This window comes from Ananas comosus, linkage group 13 (genome assembly GCF_001540865.1).
Source record: "Ananas comosus cultivar F153 linkage group 13, ASM154086v1, whole genome shotgun sequence".
NCBI classification, from domain to species: Eukaryota; Viridiplantae; Streptophyta; class Magnoliopsida; order Poales; family Bromeliaceae; genus Ananas; species Ananas comosus.
Window position 1 is genome coordinate 1,115,263 of NC_033633.1, and position 18,877 is coordinate 1,134,139.

Below are 18,877 nucleotides of genomic sequence, written 5' to 3' on the forward strand. Positions count from 1 at the left end.
CGGATCCCAACTCACCAGGGGTGACCCAATATTATNCTTGAACCGAACTTGAACCAATATTTCTTATAGTTTCGGAACCGAACCGAACAGAACCGAACCCTTTTTATAATTGAACCGATTATCTATATAAATTGTAATCTGAACCGAACCATAGAACTCCATCTCTCTGAACCTCTGAACCGAACCGAACCGAACCAAACCGAACCCTATCTAAACCTGTAAATAAAACCAAACCAAAACTCTCTGTATGCAAAGCGTTTACTCTCCTCTCCCCCTCCGCCGCCCTTGCTGAAACGCTCCCCTTCTGAGCGTTCTTGCTTGAGCGTTCTTGCTTCTTCGCTCTCCCTCTTGATTTCGTGTGGTAAGCCGTTTCCTCTCCTCCGCCGCAGCATCCGTATCTATTTCCGTTTCAGAGAAGATCGTGTCTCATCATTCATCATTCATCAAACTACCACCGTTTCAAATGAGATCGTGTATCATTATTTCTTTAATCAAATGTACTGGCTGCCGCTTCCTCTACCCTCATTGCTGCTACATTCTTGCCTATATATTTCATCCATCCCTCAGATCAAAACCATCATGTGATAGGTAAGAAAATTAGGTTTTCTTTTATAATTTCATCATAAATTAAATATAAGAAATTTATGTTTTTTTTTTTCTTATATAAGAATGTTATTGTCTAATTCTCAGGAATCGACGCTCACATTCCCACGATCTGGACGTTTTCTTCTTCCTAGGGGTTTCAGGTTAGTAGTTCTTTTTTCTTTCATGAATTATTCCTATTTCATGAATTTTCAGGTTAAATATTTAATATTTATATATATGCGAGTATTGATTTTCTTTTTTAATCAGTGGAAAAATGTGAAAAAGTTAACAAATTATTCAATAATTATAGGCGAATAATCGATGAGTTCTTAAATTATTTCATTGATATGTAGTTTTCCACTCAGCATTCACATGACAAATAATTAGTGGAATGATAGGGCCGGTGAAAATTCATGAATGTAGATTTATATTAATCAGCTTCAAATTCTTACCTCAATTCTTAGAATTTTCTTTCACTCCTCTTTTTTCGGAGTGATGAACTATACTTCCCTTTATCTTTCATTTGACTGCAGCAATGGCCGCACCTGTTAGCATTGATATTAATTTTCGCCGTCTACTCCGCAAGATCTGCGCTAAATTTTCGCTTAATCCTCCAAGTTATGGAATGACATTAGATGCGGACTTGCGATTTTGTTCTTACGTCGATGTGGAAATTCCAAGAAATAGCCGAATCATAGAAGTCATTACAAGTTGGGGTGCACCGTCTTCGAATGCTAATCGTACCAAAGAGGATGCTGCAAGGATTGCTATTGGGAGGCTTCGCAACGAGTTACGCTTTGAAGTTAAGGACACAAATTACGAGGAAAGAAAATCTTTAAGAGGTTTATACGATCAGCTTTGTCACGATCATGAAGAGCTTCGCGACGAATATGAAATGCTTAAGTTAGACTACGACCTTCTCAGAAGGTTCTATAATTCTTTGGTCGTAGAAAGGGATCGAATTGTTGCCGACTTGGAAGAATTGAAGGAAAACATTGATAAATGTTTTGAAATAATTCACGAGCCCAACGTTGTTCCAATGGATGGTGAGTCGGCGGCAAACCCTGATGAACATGTGATGCCGCCTTCTCCAGATCATTCGCCTACCGTATGTGGTCCGGAGCATACTATGATAACCGATGAGGACCCGGATGAGGACCCGGATGAGGACCCGAAGACACCTTTTGACTGCAAAACCTAAACTTATTCTGTCATCTTTTTTCTCTTTCAAATGGTGTCGTCCTTCCTTATTCTGTCATCTTTTTTCTCCTTTTCAAATGGTGTCGTCCTTCCTTATTCTGTCATCTTTTTTCTCCTTTTCAAATGGTGTCGTCCTTCCTTATTCTGTCATCTTTTTTCTCTTTTTTTTAGGATTTTCCTTCTGTTTGCGTTGTAAGTAGCTAAGTTTTATGTTTTTTGTGTTTTCATCTTTTTCTTTCATAATAGGAGTTGATTGCTGTTTGCGTCCTTTTAATACAGTGTCCTCTTTGTTTTATTATGGTGTTCAGTGTAGTGAATATATATTAAAATATCATCGAGATTCCACCAAAAACTAAAATATTGTGAGAACTAACAGGTGGAAGACATGTCAAAAATAATAAGATGGTTGTATTACAAATCTACAAAATATATAAGCATGTAGTATGAGCTAAAACAAGACCTCAGATAATGAAGGTTACTGCGAGAGTAATAACTTATTATATTTAAGTGCTAGATACCATTTTACTAAATGCTATTATGCTCCACAAGGAAATCCAAAGCAGGATAAAGCTAGGGGGCAATCCACAATTGATCTTTGACTTCTATACTACAAGAAAATTTTATAATTCACCATAAAATCTATTGCAAATAAGAAATAGAGGTTAACAATTCAGCTTCAACATAAAAACTGTTTTTCGATTTTCTACCTCAAAGAAAACTAAATTTCTTGCTCATATTCCCTCCAAATTGGTCCAAGCAAAATTCTACTCAAAAGAGGATGAAGTCAAGACCACTATCGATCGTTCCAAAGTTCATCTTCTACAAGAAATTCAAATGTATTTTATCAAAGCCCAAAATTGGTCCATTTCAGTCCAGTAAATCAGAATTTCAACTTCCCCCTACACAACTACATATATTCAATTTCGAATTTGGAGCTTCACAACTCCTCTAATTAAGCACCCTTCTCCCAAATACTCTGCTGCCAGCCAGCAGAGAAATGAGGGTAATTGGAGAAATTAGACGAAATTTGTTGCGAGGATGGAGTTCCCAGGTGGAGAGAAGTTAGAGTTCCACCAACACTCCAACTCAACAAAGTGGATACAAAGTAATCCACAATTTCATCAATTATCAAAATACTCTCAACATACTGAAATTTCAGCATAGATATCAAATGTGCACAAATTACCTCATACCTAAAATGAGTCTTACCTAAATATAAGAGTCCAGTAGCTATCATTCTTCACGAATCCTCATCTTAAATCCAATTTAGCCTCCTCAACTCCCAACTTGAATGCTGCAGCATATAAAAGGTGATTGAAAAGAAGCAAAAGGATCAGTTTGATGTAAATATATTCAATGACACCAAATAGAATGCTGTCATAGATTTTTACAGTCCAATTTAGCCTCCTCAACTCCCAACTTGAATGCTGCAGCATGTAAAAGATGATTGAAAAGAAGCAAAAGGATCAGTTTGATGTAAATATATTCAATGACACCAAATAGAATGCTGTCATAGATTTTTACAGAAACTGATGTATTAAGTGGGACTATTTTATTCCCTACCCTATCAACATGAAAACAAAGTATTAAGGCGACACTCATAGTAACATAGAACAGTTTGTTGTTTGCATGATAGACTAAGTCATCCAATGCACAAAAATTGATAGATCAAACAAATCAAGTTTCCTACAAAATCTGGCAGAAGGAAACTATTTAGAAGTCTATAGTATCTCAAACTCTAGCATTTTATTTGCTGTCAGGACATTAGGGATTCCATTTTGTTAATGAAAAATAGAACATGTTACTGTTGTAACCAAAACTCGAGGCTAGGAAAATCCATATCTGCTGCCAAACATAGTTTTGGACAGTTGAAAATATTACCAATCAGTTTCTCCATAGGATATAGAAATTCACGTTCAACAAAAGAATATAGATCATGTAATTCCCAACTTCAATAGTGGGGGAAACATATATATATATATATTAAACATATAAATTGACCTCCTCTTCTATGAATGGATTAACTGGTACAACTAAACCACTTAAGATTATAATAGAGGGATCAACAACAAGTGGTTTTGATATGAAACATGCCATAAAAGATGATGATTGTGATATGAAAGAGTTTCTATTTTCTATGCTCGGAGAGGGGTTTAAACTCAGCATAGATGAGATTTGAGAAGTTATTGGTAACAATCATTTTATTTCACATCTGTTGTTCAACTATATCATTTTTAAACAAATTGAATATGTAGAGTTTTTTGTTGGTGGCAACAAAGTCTTATTGCTTTAGAAGTTCTTCTCCACTTGGACTGATTCTTTATGTAATTTTGTTATTCTTTCATGCTGCCAAGTTGCATTTTCATTCATTAGCCTGAAATGCTGATAACCCCCTGGTTGTAACTCACGAAATATATTTAGTTGTTCCTGGTTCTTCTTTGTAATAGCAGCAAATTACTATGTTCTACCTTTGTTCTGTGCTATTGTACCTCCAAAAGCAACTCTATGATCCTATAAACTTTTTAAGTTGTTCTTTACTTAAATGAAAATATTGACTTATTGCTTTTTTTCTACACAACTTTCCACTTTGGAATTTTTATGTTTATCTTATTTTTTTCCTTTTTAATTAACTTTTTTTATATTTCTCTCCAGAAACTGACGACAATTTGGAACGGTTGTTGTGCATCTATTTTCTGTTGCCTCACTTCCGTACTATTGTAAGTCCTAATTGAACTCTATGTAATTGAAAAGATGCTTCATTGTTGTTTACTTTGTTTGCTCTCCTCAAATTCTACTCCATATTCTATTCATCTTTCTATTGGTTGTTAACAATCTATTATACTTCTACTTTTTCTTCTTATGTATTCAATTTTTCCACTCGATTAAAAAGGTGACAAAAAAAATAAAGGCACAAATTTATTGTTTTTAAAGAAAATCCTTTGTAGAATTAGCAGATTGCATATTTCCATTTGGAAGGCATTACAAAACTTAAATTTAGGCTTCCCTTTGATTTGGCCTCATTATTGTTGTCACTTTTCATCATCATCATTATTCTCATTCCATACTTCTCCATCAGTATTTGATTTTGACATTAATGCAGCATTTAAGATAAGCTAGAATCTCTCTTGATTTCACATGTCTGCTGCAACCTGCTGCTGCCGTCTTTCGCAATTGAAGCATCAATTTCATTGCTGGAGGCTCCAATTATGTTGGATCAAGCTCCCCCGCTACTGCTGCAATTTTGCTGCTGCAGATTGCAACTGCAGGCTATTGCTGCTGCTACCTGTAGCAAAGTTTCAATTTGGTCCTTGAGCTATCAATTTTGGTGTTTAAATTTTTGAACTTTAAAATAGTTGCACTTTAATCCTCAAATTCTTTAGTTTTTCCATACAAATCTTTAAACTTTTAAAATAGCTTCAATTTAAACATCTTCTGCCTTTTTATATAGTTTTATAATAAATTTTTTTACCAATATTCTGAAAATTCTAAATCAAGAGGAGTTATAAACTCTTAAAAGGTAATTAACCAAAATTATTTAAATATTAAATATGACAACCATAGGCAAACAAAAGAGTGCAAGTTTTCTTTAAAGAAAATTTATGTATAATACTTGAACAATTAAAAATAGCTAAATATGCAGCTAAAGAAGCGGCAGCAACAGTTTGGTAGCAAATGAAAAAAAACCCATTAAATAAAATTCTAATCTTTTTTTTTTTTTTAAGGTTTTTACTTAAAATTGAATATACTAGAAGAAGAAGCAGCATCATAATATACTTCTTCTTCTTTTTTTTTTTTTCTTAGGATAGTTTGCGATTAAAATTTTAATGCATACATAAAGAACGAATAACAAATTTATTATCAAAGGAATAATAAACAAAAATTAAAGAAGTAGATGGGAATAAGAGCCTTTCTTTCAAATTATTATCAATTGTAGGACATATGAACAGCAAATGCATGGCACTAAAAATAATTTAGACCACTTCCTATAGTGTTCGAAACTTGAAGCCATAAACCTTAAAATAATAGCTAAATTAATTAAGCCCTCATGGTTTACATATTCTGTAGAAACATGATATAAGATTTCTACTTATTTTCAAATTTTTGCCAAATTTTTGTGGTCGCCATTTTCTACTTATTCTCACTATTGTCTTTCTTCTATGCTAACTTAAATGAAAAGATTGACTTTACTGCTTATTTTCTTGCATTGCTTTCAATTTGGATATCCGAATTGCTTATTCTGTTTTTTCCTTTTTAATTAGTTCTATTATATTTCTCTCAGGACATTAACGACACTTCGGACGGTTGTTCTGTGTCTCTTTGCTGTTGCTTTGCTTCCCGTGCTCCTGTAAGTCCTAATTCAATCCCGTGCTTTTAAAACAATTTAATGTATTGACTATTAGATATTTAGTTTTTATTTATTTATTTATTTTTGCCTACAATGAGTTCTGTAAACTTGTTCATAGTAATTTTTTTGCATTTAATCTTACATTGTCTGTGTCTTGCCAATTTATACCAGTAAAATAATTTAAGTGTAAAAAGTGCAATGTGTATGTAAGGTACCGGACTTATAAAATTATAAAGTTACGGTGTCCATTTGGTTTGAAAGCTATTTGAATGATTCCGGTGAGGTTGCGGTAGAATGTAATATACCGGATTTTAAATATAAAAATAAAAATAAATAAAAATAGTGTGAGATACTATTTTTATTGGATTTAGAAGAGTAAAACATAAGTCAGAAGTGACTTGTGCTGAAATCGGAATGAAAACAGAAGATCTAGAATTTTCTGTTGGAAACGGGACAGATAAATAGGCAGAAAATGCACAGTCTCAGAAAATTATGAAAATTGGAGGATAAGCCAGAAATATTTTTATGAGGCTAGATTTAAGGTTTCTGAGAGTACGATTGTGACCCAACCCGAGAATTTGATACGGTTTGGGATCTTGGTTGCTCCTGGTTGGAGTGTGTGCGAATTCCCAAGTGAGAATTTCGCCCCAGTTGTGATTGGGTCTACGCTTGCGAGCGAGAGGCGCTACGCATATGTTGAGATGGGTTTAGGCTGTAGGCCTACGTAGTATTGGTGGCCTTTGGCTCACCTGTGAAAAACCGAGGAAAGTGATTTGGCGAGTAGCCTTATTGGGGAGTTTGACTTGAGTTCACGAACGATGTGCTCGTGTGAGTCGTTGCGAAAGTGGTATGATGTTGACCGTGGCATATGGTATTAGGTAATGAGGTGCTCTTGGCGAGGCCTTGAGCTAATGGCCAGCCACGTAGAAGTGGAATTGGGATGCGCCGAGGTGGGCCATCTCACGTCAAAGTTAAGGGCTAGTGCAGAATTAAAGCACTTATGATGAAGCGGTGCACCGGTGATATTGCTTTTAGGCAATGTCGGTGATTGATTTGGAATGCATTCCCTGAAGGGGAAGTAAATGCAAGGAAGAGTTCTTGCTTGTCAAGTGGCAAGTGGTGTTGGAGAGCGTAGAGTCATCGAGTTTCGACTTGCACTACCACATAGAGTGACGGAGACCGTAATTTACTTTGTGAGGTGTGCCTTGCAAAGTTGGATGCATTTGGTATCATGAGCTCCGTAGTAGTCCTTTTGGATAGTTCCGATGAGTGAAAGGCCACTCCGAAATGCAAAAGTGCATTGGAACCCTCGACTATTTGATAAGTTGAGTTGGGGTATGAATTGGAATTGAAGTGAGATAGTTTCGAGGACGAAACTCTTTTTAAGGAGGGGAGGATGTAAAGTACCGGACTTCTAAAATTATAAAGTTACGGTGTCCATTTGGTTTGAAAGCTATTTGAATGATTCCGGTGAGGTTGCGGTGGAATGTAATATACCGGATTTTAAATATAAAAATAAAAATAAATAAAAATAGTGTGAGATACTATTTTTATTGGATTTAGAAGAGTAAAATATAAGTCAGAAGTGACTTGTGCTGAAATCGGAATGAAAACAGAAGATCTAGAATTTTCTGTTGGAAACGGGACAGATAAATAGGCAGAAAATGCACAGTCTCAGAAAATTATGAAAATTGGAGGATAAGCCAGAAATATTTTTATGAGGCTAGATTTAAGATTTCATATTTTTCTGACACCCGTAGAGTGAGAAATAAAATCCGAAAGCTATCTGATAAAGATTGCAGTTCGGTACAGTTTTCAGTGACCAAACGGGGTCGAAACTGAACCAGTGATCGTCAGCTTGTTAAGTTAAGTAAAACCGAACATGACTGTCAAGTTTGAGCTCAAACGGAGATTCAGGGAGCTCCGGCGAAAGTTATCAGATTTTAAGCTGCCTGGAGGTGAATAGTGTTGGGGTGTAATTAAATAGAAGCATGATGCTTCTTCTTCCTCCTTCAGCCGTGCACACCCACACACACCTCACGCACACATGGAGAGAGGAGAGAAACTCTCCTTTCTCTCTCTAGAGATCTCTCTCATTTCTCTATATCTCTCGCTCAAATTCGCGGGGTTGGTGGAGAATATGCTTGCGAACGCGTTGGAGGCGACGGATTGAGCTTTCGTGCGCCCGTTGGAGCGGTGTGTTGTCGTCGCGGCGTTCACATTGAGGTAAGCTTTTAGGATTTGGCTTAATCCTTAGCTTTAAGTATTCTAATAGCCTCTAATGAGCTTTGTTAGCATGTTGATCCATTTAATTTTGGATTATTTTGAGGTTAATTGCATATTAGGGCTCCGAATGGGGTTTTGTAAAATATGAGGGTTTGATCTAATTTGACCCTTCGTAAACCTAATTGCTAGGTAACGAAACGCGTTGGCGAAGACGGTTCGGCAATCCGACGAGCCGTTACAAAGTTATTAAAGAAATGGACGTTTAGGCTTCGGGTCCGCCGGGAGGGCCGAGGCGACATCGTAAATTCATGAAAATGGATTTGAAGCATCGTGGCACATAACCGAAGACCTTTAATTTTCGGATCGTGAATTGGAGGCCGTTCGGGTGGTCGCGTGAGAGATCGGGCCAAACCGGGTGCCGGGTGCCGCGGGAGGCCGATTGCAAGTGTCGACAAGCAATCGGAATGCGAAATGAGGTGGGTTGTGCTTACCGAAGCGACTAGGTCGCCCTTTATGTTTAAGAAACATACGAATTCACATTGATGCATATAGTTGTATTGGTAGGCTTACATGATAATATGAATGCTTGAAACATATTATGTAGTTGATATTACCTACCAATGAGATGAAATGTATAATGAATTAAATGCTAAAAGAATGCATGAGATGCTAAGTATAGACTACTTTGGATGATGATTATATGTATGTTGACATATCATGTGATGCTAGTAATATATGTGCATGATGACATGTTGTGAATTAACATATTGTGGATTATGTTAAATAGAAACATATACATGATGACATATATTGCATATGATAGAAGAATTATACATGTTGCCATATTGTGGAACATAGTGGATGAATTATGCATGTTGAACTTGGTCGATTAGAGAAATTGACATTGGAAAACAAGAACACATCGAGTGGCATTAATGTAGTGTATTTGACACTAGAGGTTTGAGAACCTAGGGATAGGTGAATCCCTTAGAAAATGCCTTGTGGATAAAGAACTTAGTAAACCTAAGTACCCTCACATGGAGAGGTTGTCGATGAGTTATTGAGACATTGACTCTAGTTGTAGAGCATCCTCACTTGGAGAGGATTTGATTGGGTCGTTGACTCTAGTTGTAGAGCATCCTCACTTGGAGAGGATTTGATTGGGTTGTGGACCCTAGTTGTAGAGTATCCTCACTTGGAGAGGATAGATCTAGCTCACAGTCTGCGTTTGGGATGGTATAGCCATCCAATCCCCACATGGAGGGGATTGTCGTCGAGTACTCCGGAGTGTCGTGCGACTAGGACCACTTGGAGGTCCGGACCACATGGAGGTCCGCAGACGGTCCCGGGCTTGGGTGCACTTGGAGCTCCCTCCCCACTTTGGGATTGAAAGGTGAGTTATTGGCGAACCCTAGGGCTTCGCTACAGATTGGGTAAAAGAACAGTGAACAATGCCATTGAACATTATTATTCGAACATGGATCGAATTTGTTAGCATGATAGTAAACCTTTACTATTTGATGCATGGTATGAGTTTTAGTTGCATCCCAGTTGAGTGGATTTAGGGCCGAGGTGCATGTGAGACATCCTTCACCTTGAGCCTGGCTTTGTGCGGTATTCCGCGTATGATTGACTCAAGACCGGGTCGAGTGGATAGCTTATGAAAGCAGGTTAAACCTTATGAGCAGAATTGTAATTGACAAGAATCTAAAATAGAGGAAAACTTAGAAGTCAATTAGTGGAACTGTGAATAACAGGAATAAAAGTAGTATCGATTGAACTACTAGTTAGTTGCATGGTTGCATAAACTGCATGAATTTCATATTGCATTTTGTGAGGCACAACATGTATTTCAATACTTGAATATATGTATCTGTTGGATATCTGTTGGACTAACATGTTGCAGGGCCTCCTTAGACCTATTGGTCGAGCTTTTCCCTTGGGTGGCCGTACCCACTGGGAACCATGGAGTTGGTTCTCACCCCACGTTGTTTTGGGGTGTTACAGGTTCGCACATGAGCGGCGCAACGGCGCGAGGCGAGGGCGTAGCTCCATAGATAGCGCCCTACCCCAGAGACCAGAGATAGAGGTACCCCGAGTCGGCATAGCCTAGGGGTAGAGGGAAAAGAAAAAAAGCAAACTTGTATTAATATTGCGATCATTGATTGTATTTGGAAGAAAATATAATGTAATAATGCTAATGTGATGTAAAAATGAATCTAATGAATGCTTGTAATAACATAGGATGTGTTATGTTGTTTGATACCTTCCTTATGCAATCTTGCTTGAATACTGTTCCTGGTTGGAACTTCTTGTACTTGTATTGATTGCGACGCCTAGGACGTACAGGGGAGACTCTGTCCGTTCGGCGGTCTGTCGGCGGCGCCGCGACCTCGGCCAAATAGGCGGGTGGTTGCGGGTCGTGACAGTGTAATAAATAAAAAAATAGGATCACGAAAAAAATTAATTTTAGCTTGATATTATATTGACAACACCGTTTTTAGTCGAAACTACATGGAATATGGATCAGATAATGGATTGGTCATTTTGGATTCTGTGTTTCAAAGCTTTGATATTGTGGTCTTGAGAAGGAGTTGATAGATGTGCATAGTGAGTCTACTCCCCAATAAACTCGAGCTTAATACGACATGAAGATTACAATCTCAATGAGTTTAACAACCAAATACTTACCATAATATCTTACAATCTGAATTTGATGGAATGATTCATAACCTTTTTTTTTCTCTATTCTAAATAATCTTTTTATTCCTTTACTCTTTAGGAAAACATAAGTAAGTGTTTTTTTCCCCTTTTTTGTTCTTTTTTAGCCAAAAATTTCTTCCAGTGCTATTACATTTCTTGGTTCTGATACTTTAGCTACACATTTGGAATTCAACTTAGCCCTTCTATAAAACTGAAGCCACAAAGATATTGTTTTTAAAGAAATATAGCATTTTTGGAGGTTAAAGTGGTCATTTCATAGAAGAAAATGATACGAAAACTCGCTGTCGTTTTGAATTCTATATTAAGTAATACTATATCCACTAACACTCCTAAAACTTTTTCCACTAAAAATTACTAGCTGTTTCCTCGCAAAAGTTAAATATATCAACTTAATAGTTATAAGTTCGAAGTCTAATTACTTCATATTTCCAACTAAATTTATTTCTAAAATAAATGAAAAAAATATAAAGCATGCGACCATTAATTCTCTTAAAAAAAAATTATGGATAAATTGACCACAGTTATCATACTAATTTTTAACAATTAAATGTTAAAGATCATTTCATTTACCACAAACTGACTTTTGAGGTTAAAAAGACCCCTTTGCGTATATTGCTTTGCAGCTTTTTTTTGGTTATATTTTTATTATCTATAAATGAATGAAAGTTTAGATAATTCCGATGCACTTGACTCGCATCCTTTTACTTAATTACCACCTAATTGTTGTTAACCAAACCCAGCCCAAAATGAACAAAAGTACCACTACAAGCCCATTCTTAGCTTAATGGGCCCACCAAGATCTGCCCCTATTTTGTAGTTGATGCCATAACCCTAAGAACTGTTCAATCATTGATATTATGAGCTTACTAACTTTGCCCACTAGAAAAAGTCTTTTTTTTTTTTTAAATAGACATAGTAAGGTAATATGTTATACATTTTATTCAATTTTTTAAAAATAAATTTAACAAAAAATATAAAACAATTAGAATTTAAATTTAAGATTTGTGTCTAATTAAAATTTTAGGATTAAATTTTTTAATACCCTTCTGCAAAGGATGTAATTTTAATAGATGCCCTTCCAAATTGAAAAATAATATTAGTCTCCTTATATATAGAAAAAAAAAATAGAATTTAAGCTTGGGATTTGAAGGAATATTAGTCTCCTTATATATATAAAGATATTAGTACTATTTTAAATTTTGAATGGTATTGTATTAGGTAGAGTAAAAACGTTTTACTCTATTTATTTGTTTATAGTAATAAATAGGCTGCAATAATATTTTTTTTTATAATTTTGTCGAAAAATCAAAAAAACTACAACATACCTACTAGATTGCTTAAAGATTTGACATCAGATCAGACATAAATCAAAAGAATTTCAGCAGGCTAAAAAGAAGCAAACACCAGAAAAAATAAATGTAACATATAGTAGTTAAGGACAATGGAGATTATGATATAAAGTTAGGGTTAAACGAGTAGATAGAAACTGCTTCAATCAGTTTAAAGTCGATCAAATGACAAATGTTGGATCTTGGCATTAATGTTATTGAGAGTTGGAGGAACCATAAGGAAATAAAAGGTTGATTCTAGCGATTACAAAAATAGTGGGTCATTCCATTTCAACTTCGCAATGAGGTTAATTTCCAATTATTATAGGATTGAAAATAGAAGGTTGATTCTAGCGGTTACAAAAAATAATGGGACATTCCATTTCAACTCGGCACTGATATTAATTTCCAAGTATTATAGGATTGAATTCGGTTTTGAAAGATTTGTTAAACTGCTTTCCTCTGGAATGAGACTCATTTAGGATGACTTCCACACCATACTGCAAGTACGGGCATCGATTTCTTCCGACTAACGTTTCACGATCCAAATCCATTCAACAACATTAAAATTTTCGATTTAAACACCGAGATCCAGAACTACCTAGCGCACATATCTTAGGTAGTTACTGCTCTCAGGATTATAGTATGGCATTGTTATAGTTTCTCTTTTAAGTGATAGCTTTGTGAAAAGATGTATAGAATGAAAGGTTGATTGAAGGTCTTACCGTAATAGAGTGCAAAGGGGTTCCATTCTACTTCATAAAAGAAACTCGGAGGGTGGTAAACAAACTACACAACAATTTAAAGATTTTTTTGAAAAAAAAGTAGTACAACATAAAGTATAAAAAAAAAAACTAATGTACCAAAGAGTAATTAAGCCTAATTTGGTCTTTTAGCTTCTTTATTTTAATTTTCATGATTTAAATTTGTAACATAACACTTGGCTTAAAAGCTCGCAAAACAGAAAAGTTATCATTTTCTTCTTTTCATTATGATAATCTATTAGGTATTTTTGAACTTCATAATTGATCTTTCAAATTTTATCAACAATCATATTTCAAGTGTATTCTTATCTTTGATATAAGAATGATAGATCATAACTACTAGATTTCATTCTTCTGTACTTGATATCTATCATTTTCCTTTGGTTTTATACTAAGTCCTACTATTGAGTAGTATTTTCTTTTTAGAATAGGTTGATTTAGTGTCAGATGGATTATGCTACAATATATAGAGAAAGACGAAAATTTCGAAAGTTTGTTCTTGATAATCGCCAAAACAGTCGGGGGATCTCTGCCACAGTTAATTCAAATTACACTGACGATACTCTGCCTTTGGATTATGAGACCTCACTTACTTTGTTCAGCAAACGGAAAAAAATCTCAAAAAGCAACAATTTAACAGTTGGTGATCTTCATGCATAACATGAATCTATTGGCAGTTTAAAACGGAAAAGAATCTCAAAAAGCAGCAATTTAACAGTTGGTGATCTTGGTGCACAACATGAATCTATTGGCAGTTCATCTCAAAGTACAATTCATAGAGGGCAAGACATAGAACAATCAAACCTTGGAATGCAAGAATATGAGTGTCAATCATGTGGGGCTGTACTTTGGTACGACGAAAGAATCAAATCTTGCAACGAAAATACTCTTCGCTTTTCAATTTGCTGTTCCGACGACAAAGTTGTCATACCGCTTTTGCCTCAAACACCTGAAATATTAGACCATTTATTGGACTACAATGGTAGTAGTGAATCAACGAAATTTAGAGAAAATATTCGTGTCTACAATTCTATGTTTGCATTTACATCGATTGGGGCAAAAATTGATAATGAAATTAATAGAAAACCTGGCCCTTACGTATTCAGAATATCCGGGCAAAATCACCACAGAGTGGGTTCTTTACTTCCTGTTGATGGAGAACGTCCGAAATTTGCCCAATTATACATTTATGACACAGAAAATGAAATCGATAATAGAATAAGATTATTTAATGCATCTGATGAATTGCAAAATATTGATAGAATTATTGTTGGCCAACTTGTAGAACGCAGCGAAAGTTTTCGGTTCGTACCTTTTTGCGGAAGCGATTCGAGCCAGATCGGATTGATTGATTTACGTGTCCTTGAATCTTCCTTGAAAATCTTCTAACTCTCCGAACTCGCGGTGGATCGAACTACAAACGAGCGCGATCGCAAATCCACCGTGCAAGTCCTTCTAGAATAATAGGTCAATGGAGGATGTGGTTTCTCTCTTTTTTCGTTCTTTCCGTATATTCCGTTATGTNAAAAAAAAAAAAAAATTCAGACGCTTTTCCGCTATCTTCTAAACTCAAAGGGACCCCGGGGCGTGACAGAGGATCACCTCCTAAAGTACCAAGTGCATAATTTGCAGCAACCCAAGCATAGATTCCTTCATCATAACCTGTTTCCATCTCAGCACATTTCAGAAAAAAATCCTAAAGACAAATTCTACTGAACTGAATGTTGCTGTGTGGAGATATAGATATGACTACACATAGATTTATTGTAAGAACCTTTCTTTAAGTTCTTTAACTTCCTTGCATAATTCTATCATGTTCTGGTTCTTTGTCTGCCATAGACCTCGCACCTGTTTTCAAGAGACATTTAGTAAATATCATAGACAAAAGCTCTTAATAGCATCACAGTTGATAAATTCACATGTATATAAGGAAAGAAGAAAAGAATGTGCCATAATGGTATTAGATATAAATGATGATAAGGGTCCGATAGGTATGCAGTGGGTTTTTCTTTGTTTAATTGTGTTATTTTGATAGTTCCTTTTCATTGTGAAATTTTTTAAGTCCAAATGTGTTACTTGAGTAGTAGCGTTATTGAATCCGAGGATGCTCCACAGAGGAAATTAGTCAATAATGTAGTTATGTCCAGGGGTTATTTTGATAGTTCCCTTTCATTGTGAACTTTTTACGTCCAAATGTGTTACTTGAGTAGTAGTGTTATTGAATCCGAGGATGCTCCGCAGGGGAAATTAGTCAATAATGTAGTTATGTCCAGGGGTGAATCATACAAAATTTTTGGAGAGGCACAGTGATTAATTTGATAATATTCTTCCTTTTTGTTCAGTTACAGAGGGCCAAAATATCACAATTATATTTACTGCAGCTATTAATTACACTAACTGTATAGTAGGGGGATAACAGAAAACATTATATGCTTCATTTTGTGTTTTTCGTACATCTGCAATCATTTGAAAAGGTTGTAGGGATGATTAATCAAAACATTACCAAGTCATAGTTGATGGAACTATATCATCATATCTTTTCTTTTTAAGAAAGTAGAACTTTTTTTAAAAAAAATAGTTTTACTTTTTAATGATAGAGGGAGGGGTATTGCAAATATCAGGAGTTTAAAATTTGGGAACATCCTCCCTGTATGCAAGGTTCAAACCTTTTATATTCAACTTTCCCATAAGCCTACTAATAGGATCCTTGCACACTGCTGGTTTGGATCTTCACAACTCCTCCAATTAAGCTCCCTTCTCCCAAATACTCTGCTGCCAGCCAGCAGAGAAATGAGGGTAATTGGAGAAATTAGACGAAATTTGTTGCGAGGATGGAGTTCCTAGGTGGAGAAGAATTAAGTTAGAGTTCCACCAACACTCCAACTCAAGAAAGTGGAAACCAAGTAATCCACAATTACATCAATTATCACAATACTCTCAACATACCGAAATTTCAGCAAAGATATCAAATGTACACATAGCAGCTGTTATCTAGAGCCTTTTGCCACACAGCAATGTCACCCTTTTTATTGTATAGTTTGAAGCACAGGATTGCAAGCAATTTCTCTAATTTGTGAAAACCTTCTTTTGCATTAGTTTCTGCTTCCTTTTCTTTTATTTCTTTTTCGTTTCTAAAATTTTTCTACAGTTCAAACAAATTCCTTACACAACTTACTCTTTAACCGTCATCGTACAGTGATCAGGCAATTTGATCTATATCTATCTATACCTTATCATTACCTCATGAACTATAAACCTCTCTAAACTTCAATCTTATTTTTTCATAATATACTATAATGTAAACTACTCTCCAGTTTGGAATTTGAACTGCTTATCTTATTGTTTCCTTTTTAATTAACTCTTTTTATATTTCTCTACAGAAACTGACGATGATTTGAAACAGTTGTTGTCGATCTATTTGCTGTTGCCTCACTTCCGTACTACTGTAAGTCCTAATTCAACTCTATGTTATTGAAAAGATTTAATATACTGCCTATTATTGCTCTTCTTTTGCTTCGGAGTTATTCATAGAAATTATTTTTTCTACAAGAATTTTTCTAAACATGTCAGCTTTGTGATTGGTCATAATGGTATAGGCGGTTTTGGTGAGCTTAATAAATATGTGATAATTTTGTCTTAGGAATAACAGGAAAAAGAAATTAAAATCTTACAAAAATCAGGAATCCAGAAATTAGTTCAAGATAATTTCTTACATGAAATATTAAAATTTGAGCTTGGGGACATTGCATAGCACACTGATATCTTGGTCTTGGAACACAACACAAACATGGAAACAACCAGTTCATGAAAAAGTGATTGAATGTTAGAACTAACTCAAAATACTTCTACTCAGACCCCATCCTGGTGTTAAGTATTAATTTGAACATCCAGGTGGAGTCAAGTGGTTGAATTAATGGGAGAACAAAATGCAGGTTTAGTTACTATAGACAGAGTTTGTTAAATTTGAATTCTGCAGATTGCAGAACATTCGAAAATGATTGCAAACTATCTATAGAGAAATCGGGTCTTGATATTTGCTTATAGTGAAACACATTTTTATCACACGAAATTTAACACAAGGTTTAAACCTCTTGGTTAGCCACAAACACAACAAACTACAACTGTTTTTCCTATGATTGCAAATTATCTATAGAGAAATCGGGTCTTGATATTTGCTTAACACAAGGTTTAAACCTCTTAGTTAGCCACAAACACAACAAACTTCAAATTTTTCCTACTTAACTCTTTTGCATCGGAATGGAATCTAGGTTGACGAAAATCAAGCCCTTTGCGTCAAAGTTATATGATCTGGAGCACTGAGATGCCTAAACTACTTGACCACTTTCGGATTTTGACACCCTAATTAACTTATAATTTTTATATACAAAAATTCTTAAAAAGCTGCTCCACAGCTCCAAAGATGTATAGGTCAGAACTACAACGTACCTACTAGCTTGCTTAAAGATTTGACATCAGATCTGATAGAAATCAAAAAGAATTTCAGCAGCCTAAAAAGAAGCAAACACCAGGAAAGATAAATGTAACATATAGTAGTTAAGGACGACGGAGATTATGATATAAAGTTAGGGTTAAACAAGTAGATAGAAATTGCTTCAATCGGTTTAAAGTCGATCAAATGACAAAAAAATTAAACACGTACGTAGGACAGTAAAATGCCTTTACTATGCTTTAACATAACAACAACATACTAGCATCTAAAACAGCAATAGAAAGAAAGTAGTCACAAGAAGTGTTGGATCTTGGCATTAATGTTATTGAGAGGTAGAGGAACCATAACGAAATAGGAGGTTTATTCTAGCGATTACAAAAAACAATGGGTCATTCCATTTCAACTTGGCACAGGTTAATTTCCAATTATTATAGGATTGAAAATAGAAGTCACTGATGTTAATTTCCAAGTATTATAGGATTTAATTCAGTTTTGAAAGATTTGTTAAACTACTTTCCTCTGGAATGAGACTCATTTAGGATGACTTCCACACCAGACTGCAAGTACGGGCATCGATTTCTTTAGACTACCGTTTCACGATCCAAATCCATTCAACAACATTAAATTTGTCGATTTAAACACCGAGATCCGGAACTACCTATCGCACATATCTTAGGTAGTTACTGCTCTCAGAATTATAGTATGGCATTGTTATAGTTTCTGTTTAAGTGATAGCTTTGTGAAAAGATGTATATAATTATTATAGTTTCTGGACAATAAAGTCAGTAGAATCAATAGGAAAAGACAATGACAATAAATATGTCAAACAGTGAATGAATATCTTGATTTTGAAATTCCTTTAGCCATAACTTGAAATTCCTTTAGCCATGACTTGAAATTCTTTCACAATTTCTAAAAGCAATAGAATGAAAGGTTGATTGAAGTTCTTACCGTAATAGAGTGCAAAGGGGTTCCATTCTAGTTCATAAAAGAAACTTAGCTTTGTGAAAAGATGTATATAATTGTTATAGTTTCTGGACAATAAAATCAGTAGAATCAATAGGAAAAGACAATGACAATAAATATGTCAAACAGTGAATGAATATCTTGATTTTGAAATTCCTTTAGCCATAACTTGAAATTCCTTTAGCCATGACTTGAAATTCTTTCACAATTTCTAGAAGCAATAGAATGAAAGGTTGATTGAAGTTCTTACCGTAATAGAGTGCAAAGGGGTTCCATTCTACTTCATAAA

At 35.1% G+C, this 18,877-nt stretch overlaps 1 protein-coding gene across 3 annotated transcripts; it reads left to right on the top strand.

The window, feature by feature from the left end:
• Positions 251 to 4,507, top strand: LOC109719127. 3 transcript variants are annotated; one of them, XM_020245660.1, is made up of 4 exons: positions 251 to 588; positions 691 to 746; positions 1,119 to 1,819; positions 1,866 to 2,080. In XM_020245660.1, the coding sequence occupies exons 1-3, from the start codon at positions 464 to 466 to the stop codon at positions 1,784 to 1,786; spliced, it is 849 nt and encodes a 282-aa protein (XP_020101249.1). In that variant the 5' UTR covers positions 251 to 463; the 3' UTR covers positions 1,787 to 1,819; positions 1,866 to 2,080. The 3 variants fall into 3 exon arrangements, 2 of the variants coding, with proteins under 2 accessions (XP_020101249.1, XP_020101248.1); XM_020245659.1 differs by having other exon boundaries at positions 1,119 to 2,080; XR_002218621.1 differs by lacking the exons at positions 1,119 to 1,819; positions 1,866 to 2,080 and adding an exon at positions 4,438 to 4,507 and having other exon boundaries at positions 258 to 588.